We start from the raw sequence: 26,831 nt of genomic DNA on the forward strand, positions 1-26,831 counted from the left end.
AAAAGGACTGGCTGATTCATGTGGGTTTTATTTATGTTTCATTTTGGTAGCAAATTAGTTATTCTCTATATGTATATGTTTATGCGTGCATGTGTTTAAATTTGAAATGCAGAAAGAAATTTATCAACTTTTTTTTGACTTTGAAAGAAAGTTAGTTTCTTTGCAATATTTTTAAAGACCAAAATGGTACTTGCTTCCTAAGCCTCTGGTAGTCATAAATTATTGTAAAGCTTATTCTTTTGCACTTAAAACATTCCAGAAAGATATGAAATACAAGTGCATAAGGATCGAAGAATATAAGTAAACATGAATCTTACATACCCACAGAACATTTTTAAAGCTGCTACTTCCCACCCTACCACCCCGCCTCCCCCCATGGGATATTGTTAATAGAGTAGCCCACTAGTCCAGTCTCCCATTTATTTTCACCGTTTATCAAGTAAGGATTGGGATCCTACTCAGCATAAAGTGGCTATAGAAATAAGAGAGACACAGTCCGCCACTCCCCTAGCAGCTCAGAATCCAGCTGCAAACACACAGCTGCAGTGTCTTTGGATAAGTGAAGTGGGTGGGAGAAAATCAAGTTAACTTCAAGGAGATGTTTAAGCCACACACAGGAAGATGGTAGCAGATTTCCAGTTAGTGTAAGAAAGCTTGTGCCTCGCAGAGGGAATGGAAACAGAATACTCAGAATTGATTTAGTAGGTATTTATGGAGGACCTACTGTGCTGAGACCTGTTCTAGGTACGGACAACAGAGCTGTGACCAAAAGAGACAAAAATTTCTATCAATCTTGAGCTTTCTGGTAGAGAGGGACAAAATGAACAATATTATAAATAGTACGTAGGACATGTACTGTGCCAGGGGGATATGCAGTCTGTGCAGGAAAATAAAGCCAAGAAGGGGAACAGCTGTGCAGAGGTTTGCAGTTTGAATGGAGTGGTCATGGAACTTCTTGGCAAGTAGTTGAGTTTGATTGGAATCCTGAAGGGGTGGAAGAGTGAATGGGCACAGAGGGGCAGGGGACGTTCTGGGTGGAGGGGACACAGGTCCCCAGGCCCTGAGGCTTCAGTGCTGGAGGTAAGAGGTGCTGGCCACTCAATAGGGAGTAGGTTACTGGGAGGTTAGTTTGGCCCAGGCCCAGGCCCCATTTATCAGTGTGAGGGGTTAGGCTTGATTCTGGAATCAAATGGGAGCCATTGAAGATGGTGGGGTAGTGTTGATGTCATTGCCAAGACGCCCAGGTCTCAGAACTTGGCATCCATGAGTTGTAGAGGTTCAGTCACTACACAGGAAACCAGTGTGGAGGGAAATGCGCAAATATATTTTCCAAACATGTTCTTAAAATTGCTTAGTTTTTTTTAATTGGTCTTGTTATATTTGCTCGTATGGTCTATTTCACGTGAATCTTAGGGATAAAATCATTGCTGTATAAAACATAGACCTTCCAGGTGATTAATGTTCATTTTTTGACATACTCTAAGGCAAGAGTCCGAACCTGCCCTTCCCCACCCCCCACATACACTGCATAGCCTGTGGGATCTTAGTTCCCCAGTCTAACCCATGCTCTCTGAATTGAAAGTGCAGAGTCTTCACCACTGGACAACTAGGGAAGTCCAAGAGTCCCGTTTTTCATCGCCCCCTTATCTACGTTTGCTTCTAGGAGGAGAGTTCCAGGGTAAATTTCAAAGACTTGATGACCTTAAGAATTAGTGTATCAGAGAGACCCTGTGTGGTGTGAGATTTCTTAATAGACCACAGTTGTCACTCTGATTCTCGTTTCTTTTCTTTTTTTTTTTTTTTTACCACACCCTACATCTTATGGGATCTTAGTTCCCCAATCAGGGATTGAACCCAGGCCCCTGCAGTGAAAGTGCCCAGCCCTAACCGCTGGACCACCATGGACTTCTCTGATTCTCATTACTAATTTCAAATATTTCTTCCCATATAAGCATACGGTAGCAATGTGGATTTTAATATTTTTTTGAGAGAAAAGAGATCTGGACATACACATCAAATGTTCACTTACAATGAAACGAGGCACCTTAAAAAAGAAAAGAAAAAAGTGTTCATTGAATAGTGCCAGCAAATTGTGTTTTGTTGCCAGGACCAGGTAGTTGGAGATCCAGGGAGTATGTAGGGATGAATAAGATCACACGTAGAAACTTGCCTCACAGAAAAATTTAAGGTTTGGGTGCGTGATATTCAGGGATGATAGTTCTTTGTAGAATAGTATGGGGAGTTAGTGGTAAGGATCAGTTAGAAATATAATTGTTGGAATCAAAGGTGATCACTCTTTGACTTATCATCATCTACTTGGTTTACTTTGAAAAATTACTAGTTTGAAGTTCACAGCAGTGCCCAAGTTGATTTATAAAGACATTTCTTTCAAAACAGTTGCTAACCGGTTTCACTAATTCATTATCCTGAAAGGATTCCTTAATGCTACTTACAGATCATTACACCTCTGAGAAATCATTCCTTTCGCCTCGGGAGTATTGCTTTATGTGGAGGCATTATTGCTTTCACAAGGAAACCCTTGTTTCCTGGGTGATAGAATAGGTGAGATCACGTTCCTGCTGTCAGGTTTCCCGGTGTTTCCAAAGGCACCAGCAATGCCATCGTCTTGGCTGAGAAGGTGTCGGAGGCGCTGCGGGCCCCTCGGGTAATGACCATCGGCTGTGGACCGTCACATTCACTTGAGATGGGCTGCTCCAGTGTGAGATGAAAGAATAACAGTGTTCCTCCATTTCTTTGGGGCTTCCCTTGTGGCTCAGCTGGTAAAGAATCTGCCTGCAATGCGGGAGGCCTGGGTTTGATCCCTGGGTTGGGACGATCCCCTGGAGAAGGGAAAGGCTACCCACTCCAGTATTCTGGCCTGGAGAATTCCATGGACTGTATAGTCCATGGGGTCGCAAAGAGTCGGACACGACTGAGGACTTTCACTTCCCTTTCTTTTCCCTGGTGCTCGGGTTTTCTGGACTCTTGGACTTGACATTTTGTCCAGCTCTTGCCCACCTCCCTTCCCTGTTTTCTTCAGTTCCTCCTGTTGCCTGCTTGTGTGGAAGTCTGTGGAAAGCACCTAGTAAGGCCCTGGGCTCAGGAAATGTTAGCTGTTACCAGATTTGACTGAAGGGGTGGGACATGTCGTGAGATGTGTTTCATTACCTGTGACAGGTGTTCAGCTAGTATAATGAAACATTTGTAGCCCTCAGAGTGCTTATTTTCATGCTCATTTTGTTGTTCTTGTTTGAAATTCTGGTCACATTTCTTCTTTTCCCCCTTGTGCTTTATACTTTTGGGTGAGTACAGTCAAGTAAAAATGGCATTCCCATATCTAGTCTTCTGTTTGATTCTTGATCATTAAACTAACATATTTTAGGTTGGAGCATACATTAATATTTGTAAAGTGGTACTGTGTATTATTCATACCCACAAGTACCTTTCTGACAAGAAGCGTTAACTCGTGTCACATTATCTAATTATGGTCATGATAGACAAAAGTGATAGGAAGGGGGATAACAAGAGTTTATTATTATTTTTATTATTTATTTATTCCAAGGTTGATTGAGGAATATTACATTTGTTCACCCATTCAACACATCATAAATATTTATTGATATTTGGAAGTATTGGGTAATAAAATGTTGAGGCTCAAAGAAAACTCGAGTCAGTATTAATGTTTCACAGGAAATGTTTTCAGTATTAATGTTTCAGGAGAAAAACTGGGATCAAAAGGTGTTTCTCAGTTATTTCTGAATAATTGTCTGTCTTTCCTACCACCAAACTTACTTTTCAAAAACGTTTGGCACTTAAAGATTTGGATTGCTTTGTTGAAATTCAGGTCCTCCTGTTCCTGTTTATTCCTTCAGCAAATATTTATTTTGCTAAGCTACTATTTGCAAGCCCTATAATAGCCCAATGACAAAAAGAACCTACTTTTTCTGGTGGAGATGAGATGAGCAATTTCTTTATACTGCCATAGATGAAATAATTCTAATGGATCTGTAATAGAACTCCTACAGAGGAGATAATTCTTGATTTAGTCCCTATAGAGCAGATGAAACCTGGAGGAAGTATTAAAGATTAAATAGGAGCTTTCAAAGCAGGTGAAGAGAAACAGCTTTCTTAGCCAGAGAGAATGGCTTTGCATGAGCCAGGGGTCACGAACAGTATGGGTATTGCTGCAGTGAGTGGGGAAGAGTAGGAGCAGTGAGGGCGAGGAGGTGGTCTGCGATTAAATCTAAACCAGGCTTTGTGTTCCGTGCCAGAGACGTGAACGGCCAGGTGTTGGACTTTATTTGGAAATTGCTGTTTCTGGACTCCACATCCTTAAGAAGTTTGATAGGGCAGTTCTTATAACACTCTTACTAGGTGTTATTTACACCAAATTGCTTCTGTAGGAGAATAAAACACTGTGAGCCAGGTGCCCAAGGGATAGCTATTCATCTGGCTTAAAGGATGACTTTTAGAGAATTGAGATCAAGAGAGGAAGTGTGAAAGAATTAAATACTTCCCCAAGATAATTTTTCCCTCAACAAAGATATATTCATTTGTAAGTAGCAGTGCATTAATTAACAGTATCAATATTCTTTAAAGCTGGTTAAACAAGGAAGTTACATGTTTTAGTGCACATTCATGCTCAGAGATGCCTGTGTGGCTTAATAATGGCATGTGCCTGACCAGAAGGTCTAACACGGCACAAGCATGGGCTAGTGGAGAAAGCCTGAAGTTTTCCTTTAAAAATACTGAGATTCAGTCTCAAAGTAGAAGAAATGTCAGGGGTTGAGTTCTACACCGTTGCCTTCAGTCAGACTAGTTGTAGCTAGGGAAGAGTTCCTTGAGTAATGAAGTATCTTGTTTTGATTATTTTTAAAAAAATTTCAAAAATGTAACCATTTAATGTCTGACTTTGAGTAACTTCCTGGTAAAACCACCAAAGAGAAACCGATTAAAAAAAGTATTACTATATGTCCAGGTACCTACCTGGATGAGGTAACATGCATAGATGGGACTGTTAGTCATAAACCATTTATGAGATATCATAATAATCTTTCTGAAGAATCAGTTTTTATTATGTTAATCACCCCTGTTGCTTTTATCTCTGTTGCATTTTCTCCATATATTATCTTCGTTCCTTTTGATTTGCTTTATTGCTCTTTTTCTAATTTCAATTGAATGCTTAGTTCATTTTTTTTTACCTTATTTCCTGTGAAATTTCCTTTTAAACACTGCCATAACTGTGTCCCATCGATATCAACATGTGCCATTTCTATTGCTCTTCATTTTAAGTATTTGATGAATTTTCCTATAGTCTCTTCCCATTAAAAAACATTTTTATCATAGAAATTTCCAAATGTATACAGAAGTTGAGGCAACTGTGTACTGACACAGTGCTTTAGTAGTTATCAATTCAAGGCCAATTCTGTTTTAATCTGTTCAGACCTTAGCCAGTAAATCCTCTAGGACTAGATGTGCTGGAAAGGTCCTGCAAAGTGATATTTGTTATATTAAAAGCATCCTTGGCTTGCCTTATGATGCATAGTGATTGGTTTCCCAACCTTAAACTGGTCTGATAAATGGGAAACTGTTTTAAATTTAAATTATGACCACCATAAGCATGTGCTTCTCTGACACTGTGTCCAGTAAATTGAATTGTACAATTTCAACAAAGGTGCCAGAATTGAGGAAACACAAGGATGAAGTCTAAAGGGACCTCATGGATTATCCATTGCACTTCCATATTACTGATGAAATGAATTGGAGCCAAGAGGACTAACTGCCTTGCTCAGAGTCAGTCTAATGACAGAACTAAGGTTGTGATTCCCTCTCCATGAGGACAGACTTCTGGGCTATCTGCTTTTCCACTTTCCATTGAGGGTAGACAGTCCCAGCTTTAGGCAGGATTGTGAAATAGAGTTGTGTTCTGCAGCCTCGAGCTCTTTTTTCCTCATCTTGTTTCATGAATTCCTTGTTTCTAGAGATACTGCTTATCTTCTCTTAAGTTCTTCTCTGTCTCCACCAGCTTCCTATTATCAAAAGGGAAATTATCCTTTCCTTAATCTTTTTCTCTGTCTCAGGATTCCTAGGAACATTTTATTCACATACTTGGTATGATTTTGTTTAGAGTGGTGGGAAACTGTACTATAAACTCCTCTTTCTTAGTGTTTTAAATTCTTAGTACCTTCCTTGTTCAGTTCTTGATTTTTAATAGAATACCAATAACTGTTTGAGGAATGAATGTTTGAAAGGAAGGATGAATGAATGAATGATTTTACATGGCTATAGTTCCTCATCTGATAGTTGTATTGCTGTGGTGTCTGACGAAAGTTACAGCAATGGAATGTTTACTTTTCATTTACAAATGTTTTACTGTAAATTGATTTAGTCAATTGAACCAGCATTGTTTTTCGAAGACTTCCGTACTTGAACATAATATGAATCAATGGTCATGTTTGCTTGTTACATATTTATAGAAGTTTGCATTGGTTTAAGAATCTTTCAGAAAAAATTGTGTGCATATTTTAATATTTCCATTGTTTTAGATTCAGACTTTGTCCACTCTGGTACATAGTTACATATGCCTAACATAGTTTTATTCTGTGAAAATGCCTGCAAAACAAATGTTTATAACGTGAGTCGTTTCTGTTGATAACCATAATTTTGCCCTTCCTGCTTTGCGCCGATTGCAGCATGCAGAAGAGGGAGAGGGAAGCACCCGCATTTGGAACATAACGCTGTAGGCTGGAAGGAGAGAGAATTGAAAGCTCGCTGTGTTAGATTCCTCCTCAAGCAGAACAGAATGCCTGATAACAGCCAGCCAGGAGCTGGGGGAGTTAAGAACAGCAATTTTACGTTACAGCAGAGTTTCTAGGCTGGCATGGAAAGAGATGCCAGTATTAGCTATTTGCATCTTTCTGTAGCCACAGGGAAATGTGAACAGCTGGAGAATTAATCTGATATATATCCCCGGCAGCCTCTCTTCTGCCAACAGAATTCCATTACTGTGGGCTTCTGAGGGTGTACTGTGAATCTGTGTCTTGCTTTTTAATAGCTGCTAGAGCGTGTTTCTGGCGAGTGGAATACCACATGATGGGGTGCAGTTGTATCTGGGTTTGGAGTAAACTGCGGTACCCTAAGCTCTCATGAGGGGGGAAAGGTAAGGCTCTGAGTCTGTGAATGCCTTGTGCCTTCAGGAAGTTGGACATTTCAGATGAACACGCAGTACTTTGTCCAATATGTGCAGTCATACCTGAAACATTTTTTTCCATGTTAGTGGAATTTCAGACTCCAGCAAGCAGATGGAAAGATATTTTGAAGAGTAGAGAAGTGGAATCTAGGTCCAGTTGGGCCAGGGTTGCCATGGCTGGTTCCTGAGCATAGAGCGGGTATGACCCCCGAGGCAGGCCGCAGTCCATGGGGTCACAGCAGAGTTGGACACGACTTAGTGGCTAAACGACAACTGCTGCTTCCCAGGTCTGGGGCTGGATGAGTCTCCGTACGTCTTCCAAGATTCCTCCTCTTTCACATCCTTTTCCCCTCCCCTACCCTGAGGATCACAGCTCCTTTCTCACTAGCCTTTGCACTTAGAATCTATCAACTGCGGGAAGAAGGAATTTCAGGCATCATCAAGAATGTTGGAAAGTAGTCCATGAAGCAGAAATGCCAAATCCAGAGTAAGACTGAGGGTGGCTGTTGGACGTACAGGTGTTTTAAGTGTTTCTGATTGGGCACCCCATGTACACCTTTAAATTTTTTTTTTTTTTTTTTTGTAAAATCATTCATTAAACTATAGAGAGCTGTTGGGGACAATAGGGATGGCAGGTCATGCAAAACCTATGGAACTGCATACACAGAGGATAAATATAACAATAAAAATCCAAATAAAGATCCAGACTCAATTAAGCCACCCTTTACGTTTGCATCTGGGCTCTGGCAGCCCATCTCTGCAGCCTCACACACTCCTGAGTTCATGCCGCTTCCTCCAGAGGGTGGGGCCTCACAGATACTTACTCTGAATGGAGACTCATTTCATCAGAATTAAAGATCCAGGGGTAGTTTCTTCATCATGATTTTCAAACACAGAGGAGAATATCTCTAGCTTTTTCATTCACAGCCTCCCCAGACAGTTGAATGTAGTGAAAAGTTCAGCCACTGGAGCAGCCATTTTTTGCACTAGAGGAAGAAATTTAAATGAGATTATAAGATTTTCTTAACATACTCATTAACTGCAGGCTTTTCCTTTTATTGTGAGAGAACTTGCTCCTGATCTTCTTATAACATTAATGTTGCATTAAAATCACACACGAACAGCCCACCTTCTGCTTTATACTGACATCATTTTGTTCCAAATTATAAAAGTCACATTAGAGAAACGTGTTTTAATGATTCAGTAGTAGCTTTTAGGAGAAGAGGTACGCGATGTCCTTTTGTTAGTTCTTAAACCTGGCTCCTGCGCTGTCTTGGCCTAAGTGTACCAGTGGGGCATGCTTTTTAGACCAACAGTTCTCGAAGTGCGGCCTACAGACCCCTGGGGGCACCCCAAGAGGCCTTTTCAAGTAGTGCATGAGGTCAGAGTTATTTTCACAGTAATACTAACATATTATTTGCTTTTATTCTGTGTGTCAACATTTGCGCTGGTGGTACAAAAGCAATGCTGATAAAACTTCTGACATCTTAGCATGAGCAGAGGCTGTGACCTCAAACTGTGTTAGTCAGTTCCTACCATGCAGTTGCAGTAAATTAATACTAATAACCAAGTAAAAAAATCAGTTTCCCTTAACAATGCCCTATATTGAAGTAAAAGTTATTAACTTTATTAAGTCTCTTTTAAAAATATTTTTATTTTTAAATTATTTTTGGTTGCAGTGGGTCTTTGTTGCTGCGAGGGTGCTTTCTCTAGTTGGAGTGAGTGGGGGCTATCCCCTAGCTGTAATCATGGACTCCTCATTGTGTGGCTTCTCTTGTTGCCGAGCACAGGCTCTAGGCTTGCGGGCTCGGTAGTTGTGCATGCCCTGAGGATGCCCTGGGATCCTCCAGGCATGTCCTCCATGGGGCAACAGGCTTAGTTGCCCCATGGCACTTGGAATCCTCCCAGATCAGGGATCGAACCTGTGTCCCATGCATTGGCAGGCAGATTCCTAATCCCTGGACCACAAGGGAAGTCCTGATTTTCCTAAGTTTCCATTATTGGTTGCACATCTTATGAATATTATGTGGAATGAAATGGAAAGTACACATGAAATAACCCTGCCTACTGAAATACCACAGTTGTCTCAAGGAAAAGTATCACATTGTCTTATTAAACATCCCAGTTGGAGATGTCAGATTAGCTCTAGTTATAACTGACTGTTCGCTAAAGTACTCAAATATTTAGTTATATTTGAACATGCATGTATTTTAATCATACATGAAATTATAAAATTTCATTTTAGAAAAAATAGCATTCGGATTTGATATCTTGCAGAAGTTACAATCTTAAAAATACATTTGCCAGAGGTATCTCAGATATCTTGACCTTTTGGTCTCGAAGACTACTTTTTATCACATGGAGAGCACCAGAGAAAAACTACTTGATATATATATATAATAAAGGGCAGTATTCCTGTTATTCAGTTCAGTTTAGTCGCTCAGTTGTGTCCTACTCTTTGTGACCCCATGGACTACAGCACGCCAGGCTTTCCTGTCCATCACCAACTCCCAGAACTTGCTCAAACTCATGTCCATTGCATCGGTGGTGCCATCCAACCATCTCATCCTTTGTCATGCCCTTCTCCTTCTACCTTTAATCTTTCCCAAAATCAGGATATTTTCCAGTGAGTCAGCTCTTCACATCAGGTGGCCAAAGAATTGTATCTTCAGCTTGAGCATCAGTCCTTCCAATGAATATTCAGGACTGATTTCCTTTAGGATGGACTGGTTGAATCTCCTTGCAGTCCAAGGGACTCTCAAGAGTCTTCTCCAACACCACGGTTCAAAAGCATTGATTCTTCTGCGCTCAGCTTTCTTTACAGTCCAATTCTCACATCCATACACGACTGCTGGAAAAACCATAGCTTTGACTAGATAGACCTTTGTCAGCAAAGTAATGTCTGTTTTTTAATATGCTGTCCAGGTTTGTCATAGCTATTCCTGTTATTATTTTTTCTCCCTTCTTATCCTTGACCAGTCCGAGGAGAATTGAAAAACTGTATCAGAATCAGAACCTTGATCCTTGTGCTGTATACATGGATTTACTTAAGAAAAGAGATTTTAAAACATCAAATTTGCCAAGTGCTGTCAGCAGCACTGTTGGGCTCAGATTTGATTTCTATATAATCAAACCTCACTGAATTTTTGCTTTTCAGTCCCTGTTGGTTGGCTGGTAAATTATTTTAAAGTATAATGTTCTGTAATAGAAAAACACAAAAGCATTTGTCTCAAGAGCATGTTGTATGTGATCCTATGAAGCCGCAGTTGCTAAGGGAACTATTTGCCAAAAAGAAAAGCAAAGTATTGATTAAGATGGGGGCATAGAATTTAAAGGGTTTCCTCTCAAGAAAGAAAAGAAAAGCATGTAAGACATTTTTGGCTTTAGAGTCAGATGCCTCCTGACTGGACACAGTGGCCGTGGCATTTCCTGAGGGGGTGGCCAGGCTTACCTGTGCACCATTAGATGCAGCCTGTCATTGCTGCCAAGAGGCTTCTGCTGAGAACAGTGAGGAGCTGGGGCGGGTATTAAGGGAAGTTGCCTTTTAATTTTGACTCCACACTCAGGGAAAATGGTCTTCCTGTGGGGAGGCCAGAGAAAAACATCTGGCAGTGAAAACAAATTGGCCTGAGATGAACTCCTTGCAAGTGCCCTTGATGCCAGCCAGGTGATAAGAGGCTGAAGTCTGAGCTGATCTGGAAGAGAGATAATGGCAGATGATGCCTAAAGGGACCAAAGGATGTCTGAAGATTTCAAAATGCCTGCCTCATTATCACTTTACTAATGAGCTTTTTGAATAAGATTTTTATTGTGTAAATAAGTTCATTATAATGAAACATAGTTTCCCTTGATATATATCTATATATTTTTTTAACAAGACATTTTCTGTTTTTCTTTTTTTTTAAAAAGCATAGACAACAGCATCAATCATACCAGTGACATGAAAAATATGGTTATTGAATGTTGTACTAAGTCATGGTGTTAAGGATGGTCAAAGTTGGATAAGACCTGGCTCTTGTGCATGAGGATGCTGTCTAATGGGGAAGTTTGACTTACATGAAGCCATTACTAGAAAGGATAAGAGGTGTGCACAGGTATTTATAGGAACATGGAGGATAGACCAGCTCAGAGCTGGAGAAGACTTCTCGAAGAAGTGACGTTTGACTTGGGTGTGTTTTTTTTTTTTAATTTTTAAAAAATTTTTGTTGGAGTACAGTTGCTTTATAACATTGTGTTAATTTCTGATGTACAGCAAAGTGAATCAGCTATGCACATCCCCACTTTTTTGGATTTCCTTCCCGTTTAGGTCACCACAGAGCATTGGGTAGAGGTCCCTGTTCTGCACGGTAGATTTTCATTAGTTATTTGTTTTACACATAGTAGTGTATATAGGTCAGTGCAGTCTCCCAACTCACCCCACCCCTTGACTTGGGTCTTGGAATGAATAGGCGTTATCAAGAGGAAGGGGAGAAGGAGGTGTTTTAGGCAGATGATACTCTGTGAGCAAACGCATGGGAGTGTTTCTTGAGGGTTTGTGGTGAGAATCTGTGTACTTCCTGGCGCATTAGGTTGTGTGAGGGATTGGTGAACAGTGAGTCTATTCAAGCAGGTACAAGCTGTCTCATGACGAATCGTATCTACAATAAGAAGTTTGGACTTTTTCTTGTTGGCAAGAGAGAGCCAGTGAGCAAGTCTGTCTTTTGAGGAAGGTGATTCTGCTTACAGAGTGGGTTCACGGGGTAATGCAAGGAGACAGGTGAGAGGATGCGACAGTGGTTCAGAAGAGTGATGTGTCAGGGAGCTCCAGTTATAATGCAGGGAGGGATGGTTATTATGAGGGGAAAATCTGCATCAGAATCCCCTCAACACATTGGTGATATAGTAACGATACATATTTAAAATGATTGTGATAAAAATTTCTTGGAATGAGATAGGAAAGAGGAGAAATACAGATTTTCAGTGGTTTGGATGTTACTTGAGTTTCTTGCTAGCTTTTACATTCCTAGGGTTGAACTAACTTTGAATTCCAAATTTGAATATTCAGTCAAAAAATTTCTTCATGGTAAATTTCACAGAACTGGATTAGGCTGGTGGTACTAATAGCATGTCAGCAATTAAATATAGAGATAAGAAATTATCTACATGAGCCATTGCATCATGTGTTATAACTGAAGACAAAATTATCACCTATTTTACCTTGTTGAGTTGTTTCAGTGTATTTTTCTGGTTTTCCGTCTTGAAGATAGGAATGTCCCTTTGTGTGTGTACATGTTACGTACATGTTATTTCTAAAGGCCAAATACAGACTAAATAGGAAAACAGATCTTCAAACGGGTAACTTTTGTTTTTGTTGAAACTTCTAAAATCATTTTACTGAGAGCTGAAGGTTTGATCAAATAAGAGAGCCTGGTCTTCTGAAATCAAAACACAGGGGATTTTCTATTCTCCCTTTTCAAAGAATCACCCTGAAGCTCTTTGTTTTGTCAATGATATCCTTCTAAAGACACCTTGACAAGAAAATTATTTATTTCAGTGAGGGAAAACAGTCTTTTCCCTACTTAGTAAGTCAACAGTGTCACCAGAAGAAAAAGTTAGCCTTATAAAAATCATACCCACTTGTTTGCACTGTCTTCTGCAATAACACATTGTTAAGGTGGCTTTATATCTGCCTTACTTTGAGGAACAAGTTTAAGTACCTTAAATTCAAGCACTTTAAAAATATTCTCTCAAGATATGGTTATCAGAAACATGTTTACTATTTAATAGTCAGTACCCAGTTAAGGTGTGATAAAGTATCTATTAAAGATAATGTTAAGAGAGGAAAAAACTCATATAACATACCAGAGACTCAGAGAAATAGTCTGGTTTCCTAAAGAGGTGTTTTAACTATGAGGAATTCAATTAAGGATTGAGTCTCCCTGTAGATCTGTCACGTTTGTTTCATTTTTCTGAGCTCGGTCCCATGAAAGTTGGTTTTAAAATCTATTTTAGGGTCTTCCCTGGTGGCTCAGCTGGTAAAGAATCCGCCTGCAATGTGGGAGACCTGGGTGTGATCCCTGGCTTGGGAAGATCCCCTAAAGAAGGGAAAGGCTACCCACTCCAGTATTTCGGCCTGGAGAATTCCATGGACTGTATAGTCCATGGGGCTGCAAAGAGTCGGACACAACTGAGCGACTTTCAAACTGGTGGCTCAATTGGTAAAGATTCTGCCTGCAGTGCCAGAGACCTGACTTCAGTCTCTGGGTTGGGAAGATCCCTGAAGAAGGAAATGGCAACCCACTCCAGTATTCTTGCCTGGAAAATCCCATGGACAGAGGAGCCTGGTGGGCTACAGTCCACGGGGTCGCAAAGAGTCAGACACGGCTGAGTGACTAGCACTTTCACTTTATTTCTTACAGTCAACCCCATTCCTTGACCCGGACATTGATTTGGTCTCAGCTTCAGAATTTGACAGCCTCTCCCTAGGCTGTAGCCGTTAGTTTTGTTTGTTGTTTTTCCTGACCTTGGTTGTGGGCAGTAATGGACCTTAGCATCTGATCTGAAGTGCATTCATTGGAGGGTGGTGTCTGTTTGCATTTATCAGCACTGCCTTGATGTATGAAGTTTCAGAACTATTTTAAACCCGAAACTAGTCTCTATCAGATGCAGTTTAAAAAACCGAGTTTTTTGGAATAATTTTGTAGATTAACAGATGCAGCACCTATAGTTTTATTGAACATGGGAAAATCTTGGAATCTTTGTTTAAAATTAAAAATTTTAAAGGAATCTCAATTGTTACTGTAATAACACATCAGAAGAGTAATAGTTTTTGATTAGAAATGATTGTAAATGTAGCTAACTAATGTTGATGCTACTGGCTGTATTTCAGTCTTCTCGTTTATTAGGTTGGGTTTCATTCATTTGTAAAATTGCAGCCAGACTGCCTTTCCTGAATTGAGGTTCAAAACTGGATGTTAATCTTGACACCTTTGCACATTTTTGCTTTCAGACAGGCCTTTGAATGAAGCTAACAAGCAAACATTATGTGGTTGTTAATTGTTTTCCAGATGAGAACTGGGATGATGACCAACTGCTTGGTTTTGAACCTTGCAATGAAAACCTTGTCTCTGGCTGCAATCTAATCAATGGGAAATGTGAGTGTGACACCATTCGAACCTGTAACAATCCCTTCGAGTTTCCAAGGAAGGATATGTGCCTTTCAGCTTTAAAGAGGATTGAAGGTGAGTACCCATTTTCGGTTGCAAGCCTTAGCGTCACGTAACTCTGAGCAGGTGATGGTATTTGAGCTGGAAACGGCAAAGACAAGCTTACAGAGATGGGTAGGAGCTTTGATCTCAAACAAGATTCCGAAAGTTGACCAGGTGCGGATGTGATGGTGTATGCATGCATGTGTGTCTGCGCACACATGTGTGTTTCTTAAAAGCTGCGGGATGGTGACACTGGGGCAGTACAGGCAAAGTAGTTTGTGCCTGCCTGCCTGGGTCACCTCTGTTTAATGGATGATGTCACACGAGGCGTGCCTGAGATCAGCATCTGTTGTCCCCATGTCCATTCTGCTTGATTTACCATAGGATGGTGCCCCAGGAGGAGTGCCGATTAGAAATGCAGTCTGGCAAGAACGTGCAGTTTAGAGGAGGTGGGAGGTGGGAGCCTTGTGCAGTGACTGTTGGAGGCTGAGGTGGGCTTTGCCATGGGGCAAAACCACGTAGGTGTGGACAGGTCTTTGGGTGCTTCCCTTCTGGAATGAAGTCAGAAATCACATTGAAATAACAAGAAAATTATACTAACGTGGCCCATAACTTTTGTACATTCATGCATAAAACCTAGATGAGAGATGGAGGACTTGAAAGTATGATTCATGACTGCAGTAATCAGGAGTGACATAGCCAGAGCTGGGTGCCGGGCTCGTCGCCCGAATTAACAGAGGGTGTGGCCTGGGCTGTGGACTCAGCCGTGCCCCTGGGCAGCAGTGAACTGTCTCAGAGCCCCAGGTTCCCCTCGGGGGGAAAAGAGGGCTGAATGAGACATTCTTGGTTTGATTGTTTGTTTTCTGTAATTCTTTTTGTTGGTGTTTACTTGATTTACAGTGTTGTGTTAGCTTCTGCTATGCAGCAAAGTGAATCAGTTATACATATGCATATAGCCACTCTTTTAGATTCTCTTCCCACATAGTTCGTAAGAGTATTGAATAGAGTTCCCTGTGCTATACAGTAGGTTCTCATTAGTTATCTATTTTATATACGGTAGTGTATATATGTCAACCCCACTCTCCCAGCTTATCACCCCCTTTTCCTCTCTTGGTAACCATGAGTTTTCTACATCAGTGACTCTATTTCTGTTTTGTTAATAAGTTCATTTGTACCATTTTTTTAGATTTCACATGTAAGTGATGTCATATGTATTTGTCTTTCTCTGACTTCAATCAGTATGACAGTCTCTTGGTTTATCCATGTCACTGCAAAATACACTTTATATCTCTACAGTGGTGGAGAAGCTGGCAATATAGTTTGGAATACCAAGGATTTTCCAAGTCCAAAATCAAGCTCATAAAGGCAGTAGAGCAGTACTGAAGTTTTTGAATTGTATTGTTTCCAAGACATGTTAAATGGTTGTAAACAATAAGAAGTGTATATGAAAGTGAAAGTCACTCATTCGTGTCCAGCTCTTTGCGACGCCATGGACTATAGCCTGCCAGGCTCCTCTGACCATGAATTCTCCAGGCCAGAATACTAGAGTGGGTAGCCATTCTCTCCTCCAAGAGATCTTCCCAGCCCAGGGATTGAACCCAGGTCTTCCGCACTGCGGGAGAATTCTGTACCGTCCGAGTTACCAGGGGAGCCCAAGAATCCTGGAGTGAATAGCCTGTCCCTTCTCCAGTGAATCTTCCTAACCCGGGAGTTGAACCGGGCTCCCCTGCGTTGCAGGTGGGTTCTTTAGCAGCTGAGCTGCTAGGGAAGCCCATTCATTAAGAAATGCATGCTGCTGCTGCTGCTAAGTCACTTCAATCGTGTCCGACTCTCTGCGACCCTGGGACTCTCCAGGCAAGAACACTGGAGTGGGTTACCATTTCCTTCTCCATAAGAAATGCATAGTAGCCTCTGAAATAGCATTTCTGTTTGTATTTTCCAGTGCTGCTGGATCATTAAGACAGTTGAGTAGAAAACAAAAGAAAGTTTTAGAACCTCAGGAATTTTAGGTAGCATTTAGTTCAGTCCTTCAGTTTGAAAATTGAAAACTTCAGCTGTACGCGGTGGATGACCGACAGGCCCATGAAGTCTTTTCTGAATCACGTTACGCCGTTGACAGCAGTTGACCAAGCGCGTTTGTGTTGTCCTGAGACCCGTTGCTCACCCCCGTCCTCGCCTCTGTTGCCTGCTTTTCAGTATTTTTGCCAACTTCAGTGTATAAATTTTCAGGGGCATAGATGAAGCGGTCAAATATCTATTCAGTTCATTTAATTATTCATGCATATTTTGTCACATCATAGAACATAGCAGTTTAGAGGATTACTTTTGGCTCTGCTTATATTTCACTTAACTGTTTTAGTCACATCTCAAATGCGTCACTGTCACTGTCATTGTCTTTGCTGGAGCTGTTTTCTGTGTCATTTAACACCCATTTCTGAGCACCCATTCCTCATTGCCATCTAAGTTGTTGGAGATAGAGCCGATTTAGAATCCAGGTTATCACAAGTTTTGTTCCAAACAGGGTGTCTTTGCACTTAAAACTAGGACAGTTACATTTTTAATTAGTGAGGTGTATATTTATGATCTTTACAATGTGGCGATTCACTGCATTGATTTTTAAAGTGTTTCTGAAAAGGCTGTTTACACGATCCAGCACTTCCAATTTTGAGATCATTCCCTCAGGAATAATTACTGTGGCTGATTAGATTTCTTTATGTTCCCCCCCCCCCTTTTTTTTAAACAGATTCTGTCTGATGGCCTCTATATAAAAAATCCAAAAGTAGGACTGGTAGAGGTCATTTAAGGTTAATGTGTCTTCCACAAATTGTGTGTGCACGCTCAGTTGCTCAGTCGTGTCCAACTCTTTGCGACCCGGTGGACTGTAGCCCTCCAAGTTCCTCTGTCCATGGAATTTTCCAGGCAGGAATACTGGAGTGGGTTGCCATTTCCTACTCAAGGGGATCTTGTTTGTTTTTTTTGTTATAATTTTTACTGGAGTGTAGTTGACAATGTTGTGTTAGCTTCAGGTGTTCAACAAAGTGACTCAGTTATACAAATACATATGTGGATGTGTACGTATCTCTTTTTCCAGATCCTTTTCCTTCATAGGCCACTATGGAGCATGGAGAAGAGTTCCCTATGCTATACAGCCCATTCTTATTACTTACCTGCTTTATGTATGGTAAGCGTGTATGTCAGTCCCAGTCCCCATCCCCTGCTCATCATAAGCTTGTTTTCTATATCCAAATACTCTACCTCTTTTTTGTAAGTGAGCTCATTTGTACCCTCTTTTAGATTCCACATATAAGTGATTTTATATGATATTTGTCTTTCTGTATTGAGACTTCACTCAGTTTGACAATCTCAAAAATGAAATGATTTTGTTCTTTTTTTATTGCTGAGTAATATTTTGTTGTGTATATTCTGTATCCATCCCTCTGTTGATAGACAATTTAAGTTGCTACATGTCCTGGCTCTTGTAAAGCAACAGTACTGCAGTGAACACTGGGACGCATGTATCTTTTCAAATTATTGAATTATGGCTTTCTTTGAGTGTATGGCCAGAAGTGGAAATGCTGAGTTAATATGGTAGTTCTGTTCTCAGTTTTTTAAAGAACCTCCATACTGTTCTCCATGGCTTCCCAGGTGCCTCAGTGATAAAGAATCTACCTGCCAGTCTTAGAAGAAAACTTAGGCAGAACACTCGATGCCATAAATAAAAGCAAGTTCCTCTATGACCCACCTCCTAGAGTAATGGAAATAAAATCAAAAGTAAACAAGTGGGACCTGATTAAACTTAAAAGCTTTTGCACAGCAAAGGAAACTATAAGCAAGGTGAAAAGACAGCCCTTAGAATGGGAGAAAATATTAGCAAATGAAACAACTGACAGGATTAATTTCCAAAATATGCAAGCAGCTCATACAACTCAATGCCAGAAAAACAAACAACCTAATCAAAAACTGGTAAAAAGACCTAAACAGACATTTCTCCAAAGACGACGTACAGATGGCTAATAAACACATGAAAAGATGCTCAGCATCGCTCATTATTAGAGAAATGCAAATCAAAACCACATGAGATATCACCTCACACTGGTCAGAATGGCCATCATCAAAAAGTCTATAAACAATAAATGCTGGAGAGGATGCGGAGAAAAGGGAACACTCTTGCACTGTTGGTAGGGATGTAAATTGACACAGCCACTATGGAAGATGGTATGGAGACTCCTTAAAAAACTAGGAGTAAAACCACCATATGACCCAGCAATCCCACTCCTAGGCATATACCCTGAGGAAAGCAAAGTTGAAAAAGACAGATGTATCCCATTGTTCATTGTAGCACTATTTACAGTAGCTAGAACATGGACGCAACCTAGATGTCCATCAGCACCTGAATGGGTAAAGAAGCTGTGGTGCATAAACACAATGGAATATCACTCAGCCATAAAAAGGAACCCATTTGAGTCAGTTCTGATGAGGTGGATGAACCTAGAACCTGTTATACAGAGTGAATTGAGTCAGAAAGAGAAAGATAAGTATCGTATTCTAATGCATGTATACAGAATATAAAAAAATGGCACTGAAGAATTTATTTACAGGGCAGCAGTGGAGAAGCAGACATAGAGAATAGACTTATGGACATGGGGAGAGGGGAGGAGAGGGTGAGATGTGTGGAGAGAGTAACATGGAAACTTACATTACCATGTGTAAAATAGATAGCCAAAGGGAATTTGCTGTCTGGCCCAGGAAACTCAAACAGGGGCTCTGTGTCAACTTAGAGGGGTGGGATGGGGAGGGAGATGGGAGGGAGGTTGAAAAGGGAGGGGACATATGTATACCTATGGCTGATTCATGTTGAGGTTTGATAGAAAACAGCAAAATTCTGTAAAGCAATTATCCTTCAATAAGAAAAAAAAAAAAAAAGAATCCACCTGCCAGTGCAGGAGACACAGGGAAAGCAGATTTGATCCCTGGGTCAGGAAGATCTCCTGGAGAAGGAAATGGCAACTCATTCCAGTATTTGTGCCTGGGAAATCCCATAGACAGAGAAACTTGGCGGTCTGCAGTCCATGGGGTCACAAAAAATCCGACACAACTGAGCATACACACATGCAATACTGTTCTGCATAGTGGCTGTACAAATTTACATTCCCACCAATAATGTACGAGGGTTCCCTTTTCTCCACACTCTCTCCAGCATTTAATTGTTTGTAGATTTTTTGCTGATGGTCATTCTAACTGATGTAGGGTGATACCTCATTGTAGTTGTGATTTGCGTTTTTCTAATAATTAGTGATGCTGAACATCTTTTCATGTGCTTTTTGGCCATCCGTATGTCTTCTTTGGAGAAATGTCTGTTTAGATCTGTATTTTATTTTTTTTAAATAAAATACACTGTAATCTTTGAGGTCTTGTAAGAAGTCAGTACTGTGAGGTTTCTTTTCCTGAGAGACAATGTTGAAGAAAAAACTCTATATTCAAGTATATTGCAAATGAAAAAGTTAGTGATGGTGTATCATTGCATATAATTAAATCAATAATAGCACTGAGGACTTGGAATGCTATAAGAACTTAGGGCCAAAAAAATGTTACCTGGAATTATATGATCAAGTATTGTGGAGGAGTTGGAGTCTGAACAATTTAGAATTTGGATTGTGATGGATTCCAGGCAGAATGATGTGGACAAAAGAATGAAGTGACCAAGTAAGATCTGCATGACTTATGTGTAAGATACTTGGGAAATGAATGTAGGAGAGCAAGTTTTTATGTCTATAGGTAAATAGGAACTAAGATGAGGAGTCAGGACAGGACCAGGTGATGAAATGTCTTTCACATGGTGCAGGGAGCTCAGGCCCAGTGATAGGAGCTATCAAAAGTCACTGTAGGTTTATGAGTCAAGAGCAGCAAAGCATGAAGAAATCAGTGTTAGGCAGATTGGAGTTGTGGGGGTTGTGTAATGAATTAGCAGGGAGAGATTCTGCAGTTGAGGCTTGTAGGAGAGCTCTTTACATTATTTAGATGTAGTGCCACTAGAGACGGGTCTAGGGGATGGCAAGGGAAAAGCAAGGAAGAGCAAACGGATGCATGTCATTTAGATGGCAGAACATGAAGCATTTGCTTATAGGTAAGGGAGGGATGAAAATATACAAAGGTGATTCTCGTTTCCTAACCTGAAATAGTAGAAGAATGATGGTACAAGTAACAGCAATGGGAAAAATCTCAAAACTTGGAACCAACAAGTGAAGTGGTTGTGAAGAAAGCTGAGCACCAAAAAATTGATGCTTTTGAACTGTGGTGTTGGAGAAGACTCTTGAGAGTCCCTTGGACTACAAGGAGATCCAACCAGTCCATCCTAAAGGAGATCAGTCCTGGATGTTCATTGGAAGGACTGATGTTGAAGCTGAAACTCCAATACTTTGGCCACCTCATGCGAAGAGTTGACCCATTGGAAAAGACCCTGATGCTGGGACGGATTGGGGGCAGGAGGAGAAGGGGACGACAGAGAATAAGATGGCTGGATGGCATCACTGACTCGATGGACATGAGTTTGAGTAAACTCTGGGAGTTGGTGATGGACAGGGAGGCCTGGCGTGCTGCAATTCATGGGGTCGCAAAGAGTTGGACTCGACTGAGCGACTGTACTGAACTGAACTGAAAGTCAAAAAGGACTTTAAAAATATGGCAAATGTTACAGCATGTTTGATGACAAGAATGATCTCGTAAAAAGGGAGAAACTAATAATGTAAGAATGGTGATGATTATAGAAGCAAAGGCATTGAGGAGGGAGAGGAGCAAAATTGTTCCTGTTTCTCAGAGGTTATAAAACAAGGTCATCAGCTAACGTTGAGGTGGAAGAAGGGTGTGAAAAATTGAGGAGGGAGAGGAAATGGAAAATGGAGAACTCAGAGAGAGGAGTGAATTAAGTAGGGAAGTGTATTAGGGTCGTCTGCTAGTGTTGACAGCATGCTTGAGGTTAGCGGCTGTAAATTTGAAGGAAGAACAGCCAGCACAATCGTGTGCTTTTCTCTGACTGGCACATGCAGCAGAGGTGGGAAGGTGGATTTAACTAGCGTAAGGGTTCTTCATAGTGAGTCCTGTAGAAAGCGAAGGGCCCCGAGATTGAGTTATGCAGGAGAGCACTTAGACGGTGACCAGCCAGGCCACCACTGCTGGCAAGAAGGAAGCAGCAGTGAACAGGGAATGAACAAGAGGCAGAAGTTCTGCAAGAAGATAATGCAGCACTTGCATGGAGGTGGGGCAGGATCTGACTGCGTGTGCTTCATGCAAACAAGGTATTTTTTTTTTTAAGGGGAAAAGGAAGAATGATCTGAAAGTAGTGATAAAACCAAGAAGACCCCTCCCCCACCCTCAGGATTTATGGCATGTGGAAGGTGAAGCCATCCCCACTTGGGAGGATTTCACGGGGCAGAGTGCAGTCAGGGAGGACGCAGGTGTTCACTGGAGCACAGAGGTGAAGGAGCATCTGGAGGGGAGAATGACAGCAAAAGGGATGTTGGTGATGACAGTCTGAGTTCTGGAAGGCCCAGTAAAAGTATTCAGGGAGGAGGGTTGTGCAGAGCTTGGGTGAGTTTGCAGAGCCAAGTGAGATTAAGTCCCAAGATGATGCATGACCTGATAAATTTAGACTTGGTTTTTGCGGTTTCTTATGAGAAGGTGACTAGTTAATGAAAGCCTTCCTTTAAGCACCGTTCTCTGGGGCATTCTGTACTGTGAAAGTGTGTATGTATTTAGGGATAAGGCAGAAGATCTAGTGTTCTTGCCAGAGCATCATGCTGAAAAGCATGGGTCTTCAGTTCTGTGTTTTGTGAGTGAATTCTGAACATGAATTGAATTTTAAGCATAATTGCAGCAACATTTTAAAAACATGCATCAAAGTCATTTTAGTCAGTAAAGATTTATGAAGAATAATGACGATTCAGGGTATTTTTTAAAAAAGGTTCCTGGGTATTTTATTTGTTTAAAAGGGAGGCCATTGGTTCTGGATTTTAATGAATACATCATGAAGTTTGTTTGTCACAAATTTAGAGGAAATACCATACTGGATAACAGCCAGTCATGCCTTATGTACGAAATGGTTTGTCAGAATCATTTGTATTTCTCTGAGGAAGGAGACAGGGAATGACCTGCAAGTCATCCCACCTTGATCTTAACAAAGCTTGTAGTTTTATGCCATGCTACCTATTTTTCGTTGTCTTGGTGCATGCTGTCCTGAGCTCCCCAAAAGTTAAATTGATAGACCATCAGAAGAGGGGACCACATTAACAAAGACCAGCAGAAGAGGAGACCACATCAATAAGAGCAGTATTAGCCTCTGCAGCTGCCCCAAAGGTTTTCTGGTGGGGCCTCTCTGGGCTTAGTAATGGAAGCTAAAGTTGATATGAAAGACTTCATGATACGGTGAATAAGTTGGACTTTTAAGCTTGCATATGACTCCAGATTGGGGTAAGTAGCTTTTATTTCCCAAAAAAAAAAAAATTTACTATTAATTCAGAGTGGTTGAAATAAATTTGAGAAGTAATCAGGAATATGAAATCATGTCCAATTCAGAGAAGGATGTCAACCACGCTAGAAAACATTCGTCTACATTGTTCCATCCAACGGATATTCACTGAGTGCCAAATGTGTACTAGTCATGGTTCAGTTGCTGAGGACACAGCTCCTGTGGAGCTCACATGCAGAAAGGGAGGGGTGACAGTAAACTCAGAAGTGAGAGGGAAGTATCACAAGTGTGATAAGAGCTATGAAGAGTAATCTCCAGGATGATATGGCAGAGAATTACTGGGCTGACTGAGGAAGTTGTTTGAGATATGGATGTCAGTGTCGGGGGAAGTTTTCCTTGAAGGAAGAGCATTTGACCTGAAATCCGACTGTAAGAAGGAGCCGAGCTGGTAATGATCGGAGGGGAGAGAGGTCCACGCACAGGACACTACAAGTGTGAAGGCCCTCGGTGAGGGCAAGCTTGGTGTGCGGAAAGAACGTCACGAGAAAGCAGGAGAGGTCAGGGTGCCTGGAAGGCCATGAGAGAGGGAGACAGGAGTGAGGGCCAGGTCATGCGCTGCCTTGTAGATGATGCTCAGGATTTTGTGATGAGTTCGTAGGAAGGTGGCTAAAGGATGGTAAACAAGAGTGTCATGTGATTTGATACCTGTTCTCAAACATGAATATGGTGGAGAATTAAGACTTGTGGGGAGACTGGGAAGATGCAAGAATGGGAAAGAGTCCACAGGTAGTAGTTCAGATAAGAGATAACAGGAACTCAGACCTGAGAGCTGGAGATGGAGAAGAGGTGTGGATGGGAGGTGATTTGGTACTAGGCTTGTTGATGGATTACGTGTAGGGCTGAGAAAAAGAGGAATCCAGGAAAACTCTTAGATTTGGAGTTAAGCAAATTGTAGTACTTCTTACTAGGTGCAAGAGCAGATTTAAGGGGGAACTCAGGAGCTTTGTTTCAGATAAATTGAACTTGACACCCAAGTAGAGCTATTTGTCATTTAGATAATTTTTGATGTAATTAACTCATTAGCATTCATACATGCGTATCTTCATGATAAGTATGTTAAGGACTACAAAGATAGACACACATCCTTGAGGAAAAATCTGCCCTTTCTACATGGAGGTCTAGCCTTGTGGGGAGCTTCTAGAGAAAAATAAAAACCCAGTTCACACTGATTTATCACCAGGCAGAGTCTAGCCAGCGGGATATCTGTGTGGGGTCCATAAGATGTGTTCTTAAATTTACATGTTTGGCACTGCTGTATCATGCATCACGTGGCTTACTGGAATAGTATGGGTTCTGTGAAACTCATTCCTGTTTGGAGCTACACAATGAGTATTTTGCCAAAGGAGGAAGACTCTTGGAACTTAAGAATGTCCTCCTTTGTTTTAGCTGAAAGCCCTTAGAGGTAACGTTTAAAGTTTTTTAATTTTAGCCTATATTATTTTTTTCTCTGTAAGATGTTTTAAAGAAAAGATAGTCAAAAATTGTCTTGAGATACTTTATATCGTTGTGCTATGCAGGGTGGACAAATAAGAACTGCTCTAGGGAGGGGTAAAGCCAGGAAGGCATTGTGGAGGAATTGGGGATGGAGTCCAACTCAGAGAGACATGTCAAGCAGCTCAACAGAAGGGAAAGGAGAATTTAAGAAGAGCCTTGGAGTAGCCAAGAGAGTGGACAGAGGGGGCCAGATGGGAAGGATAAGGTGGCAAGTCAGTGGGCTTTAGCAGCTGACTTTGGAGAATGAGGAAGAGAAAGACTCCCAGAATTGGAAGTGAGGGGTAATTGTTTAGATCCTTGGGGTGGGCACAGTGGTCAGGCCATATAGTGGTGTCATGTACTAGGATGTGGAATATAAGGAAGGCAGCTTTATGGGAGGTAAGATGAGGTAGATATTTAGTCTGCATTGTTATGTTTGAGCTATCTGTGGAGGTTTGTTGTTGTTAAGTCGCTTGGTTGTGTCTGACTCTTTTGCTTCTCTGTCCATGGGATTTCCCAGGCAAGAATACTGGGGTGGGTTGCCATTTCCTTCTCCAGGGGACCTTCCTGACCCAGGGATAGAACTTGCATCTCCTGAATTGGCAGGTGAGTTCTTTACCACTGAGCCAGCTGGGAAGCATCTATGGAGGGTCAAGGGAAGAGTGGGAGTTATGAGTCTGGAACTCAGAGATCTGGGCTGGAGATAAGGATTTGTGAGCCATCCTCCCAGAGAATATGGTGCTGTCAGTGACCTTGGAGTTTATAAGTAATGGGAGGAATATGAGCATTTTTAGGAAGACTAATATGACAGTAATATGCAGAATGGAAGAAAAAGAGTGACTATCAGTGTTAACACACCAAAAGTGAGATGAGATGACCTGTGTGTTGATGATGGTGCAGGAAGCATTTGGGTGCTCTGTTAGTGTGGTGGAAGAAAGCCTCAGGGCCACTGATGTCAACTGACCGAAAGGTAACCTAGAACACAGATGTTGGCCCCCATGATAGCGAAAGGTATAAAACAGAATATATCATTTTAATTAATTGATTGGTTAATTCATTTGTTTGTATACCCTTGTTTGAAGAAGGTTTTAAAGTGTCTGAGTCTGAGAGAGCTGGTCAGATGCAGCTGAAATTAGAGCCATTCAGGGTAGGAGCACTAAGATTAAATAATGGGATAGGAAGATGAAGAGATGGCAGTGTAGTTGTAGACTTTTTGAGCCCAGAGCGATCTCTTCCTCAGATTCTTTTCAGGCGCCCTCTGAGGCTGCTGCTTTCACTTTAGAGCAACCTTAATTCTTCATTCATTCTTGTGTATGTTAGTGACTCAGTCATGTCTCCGTGACTTCCTGGACTGTAGCTCACCTGGCTCCTCTGTCCATAGAATTCTCCAGGCAAGAATCCTGGAGTGGGTTGCCATTTCATTTCTCCAGGGGATCTTCCCGACCCAGGGATCAAACCTGGGTCTCTTGCATTGCAGGCAGATTCTTTACTGTCTGAGGCACCAAGGAAGCCCACATTTGTTCCTTTGTTTACTCAAAAGGTAAATATTAATATTTAGCACATGCTCTGTGTCACTGCACATCAGATGCTACTAGTTTGACTTTGTCTTGCCTTTGACTGAGGGATCATTGTCTAAATGGCCTGAAAGATGCAGGATGCATAATTGACACACATTTTAGATCCACTATGGAATTTTGACTTTTTTTTAAGATATTTTATAGGTGTCTTAAATGATATTTTTAAGTATTTGTCTATCTCCAAAACTTACGTTGCATGATATATATGCTTTGTTGTTGTTCAGCCACTAAGTCATGTCCAACTCTGTGTGACCCCATGGACTGCAGCACGCCACGCTGCCCTGTCCTTCACTATCTCCTGGAGTTTGCTCAGACTCATGTCCATTAAGTTGATGATGCTATCCAACCATCTCATCCTCTATCACCTGCTTCTTTTGCCTTCAGTCTTTCCTAGCATCAAGGTCTTTTTTCAGTGAGTCAGGTCTTTGCCTCAGGTGGCCAAAGCATTAGAGCTTCAGCATCAGTTCTTATATGCTTAGGCAAAAATTAAAGGTTAGAAAGAATATGTAGGCTTTCATATCTGTATTTTTTCTACTGCTTAAAGCAAAGGGAAGTTTGATTTTTTTACATTGTAAGTCTATATTCTCTGAAGCTAAACTAATTTTGATACAGACAAATGGCTTCTGATTAATAGACTTCTCTTGCGGTTTTTAAAAATCCAAATAGCAGGTGTTTCAGAGCCTTAAGTTTTATTAATTATTCTGTGCCCTAAATTCACTGTTTCAGTCCTACCTAAGGAAATGTTAATGCTACGTGAGCATCTTGCTCCACTTTTAGTTTTCTACATTACGCTTAATTTTTTCACACAAGTAAAGTGTAAGTGCTAAATGTTATTCTTGGTTGGCATCTTTTTCTTGGTCTGTAGCTTACAATACAACCTGTGC

General features: G+C 41.1%; 1 protein-coding gene across 2 annotated transcripts in view; it reads left to right on the top strand.

Moving 5' to 3' along the window:
* The window catches only part of CRIM1 (cysteine rich transmembrane BMP regulator 1), a 205,040-nt gene that overhangs the window by 26,691 nt on the left and 151,518 nt on the right, over nucleotides 1-26,831 (top strand). For both annotated transcript variants that reach the window (XM_020910060.2, XM_070476803.1), the window contains exon 2: nucleotides 14,236-14,409. In XM_020910060.2, the coding sequence (XP_020765719.2) occupies nucleotides 14,236-14,409 (174 nt within the window). The remainder of the gene's footprint in view (nucleotides 1-14,235; nucleotides 14,410-26,831) is intronic.

This window comes from Odocoileus virginianus, chromosome 2 (genome assembly GCF_023699985.2).
Source record: "Odocoileus virginianus isolate 20LAN1187 ecotype Illinois chromosome 2, Ovbor_1.2, whole genome shotgun sequence".
In the NCBI taxonomy this organism is placed as follows: domain Eukaryota; kingdom Metazoa; phylum Chordata; class Mammalia; order Artiodactyla; family Cervidae; genus Odocoileus; species Odocoileus virginianus.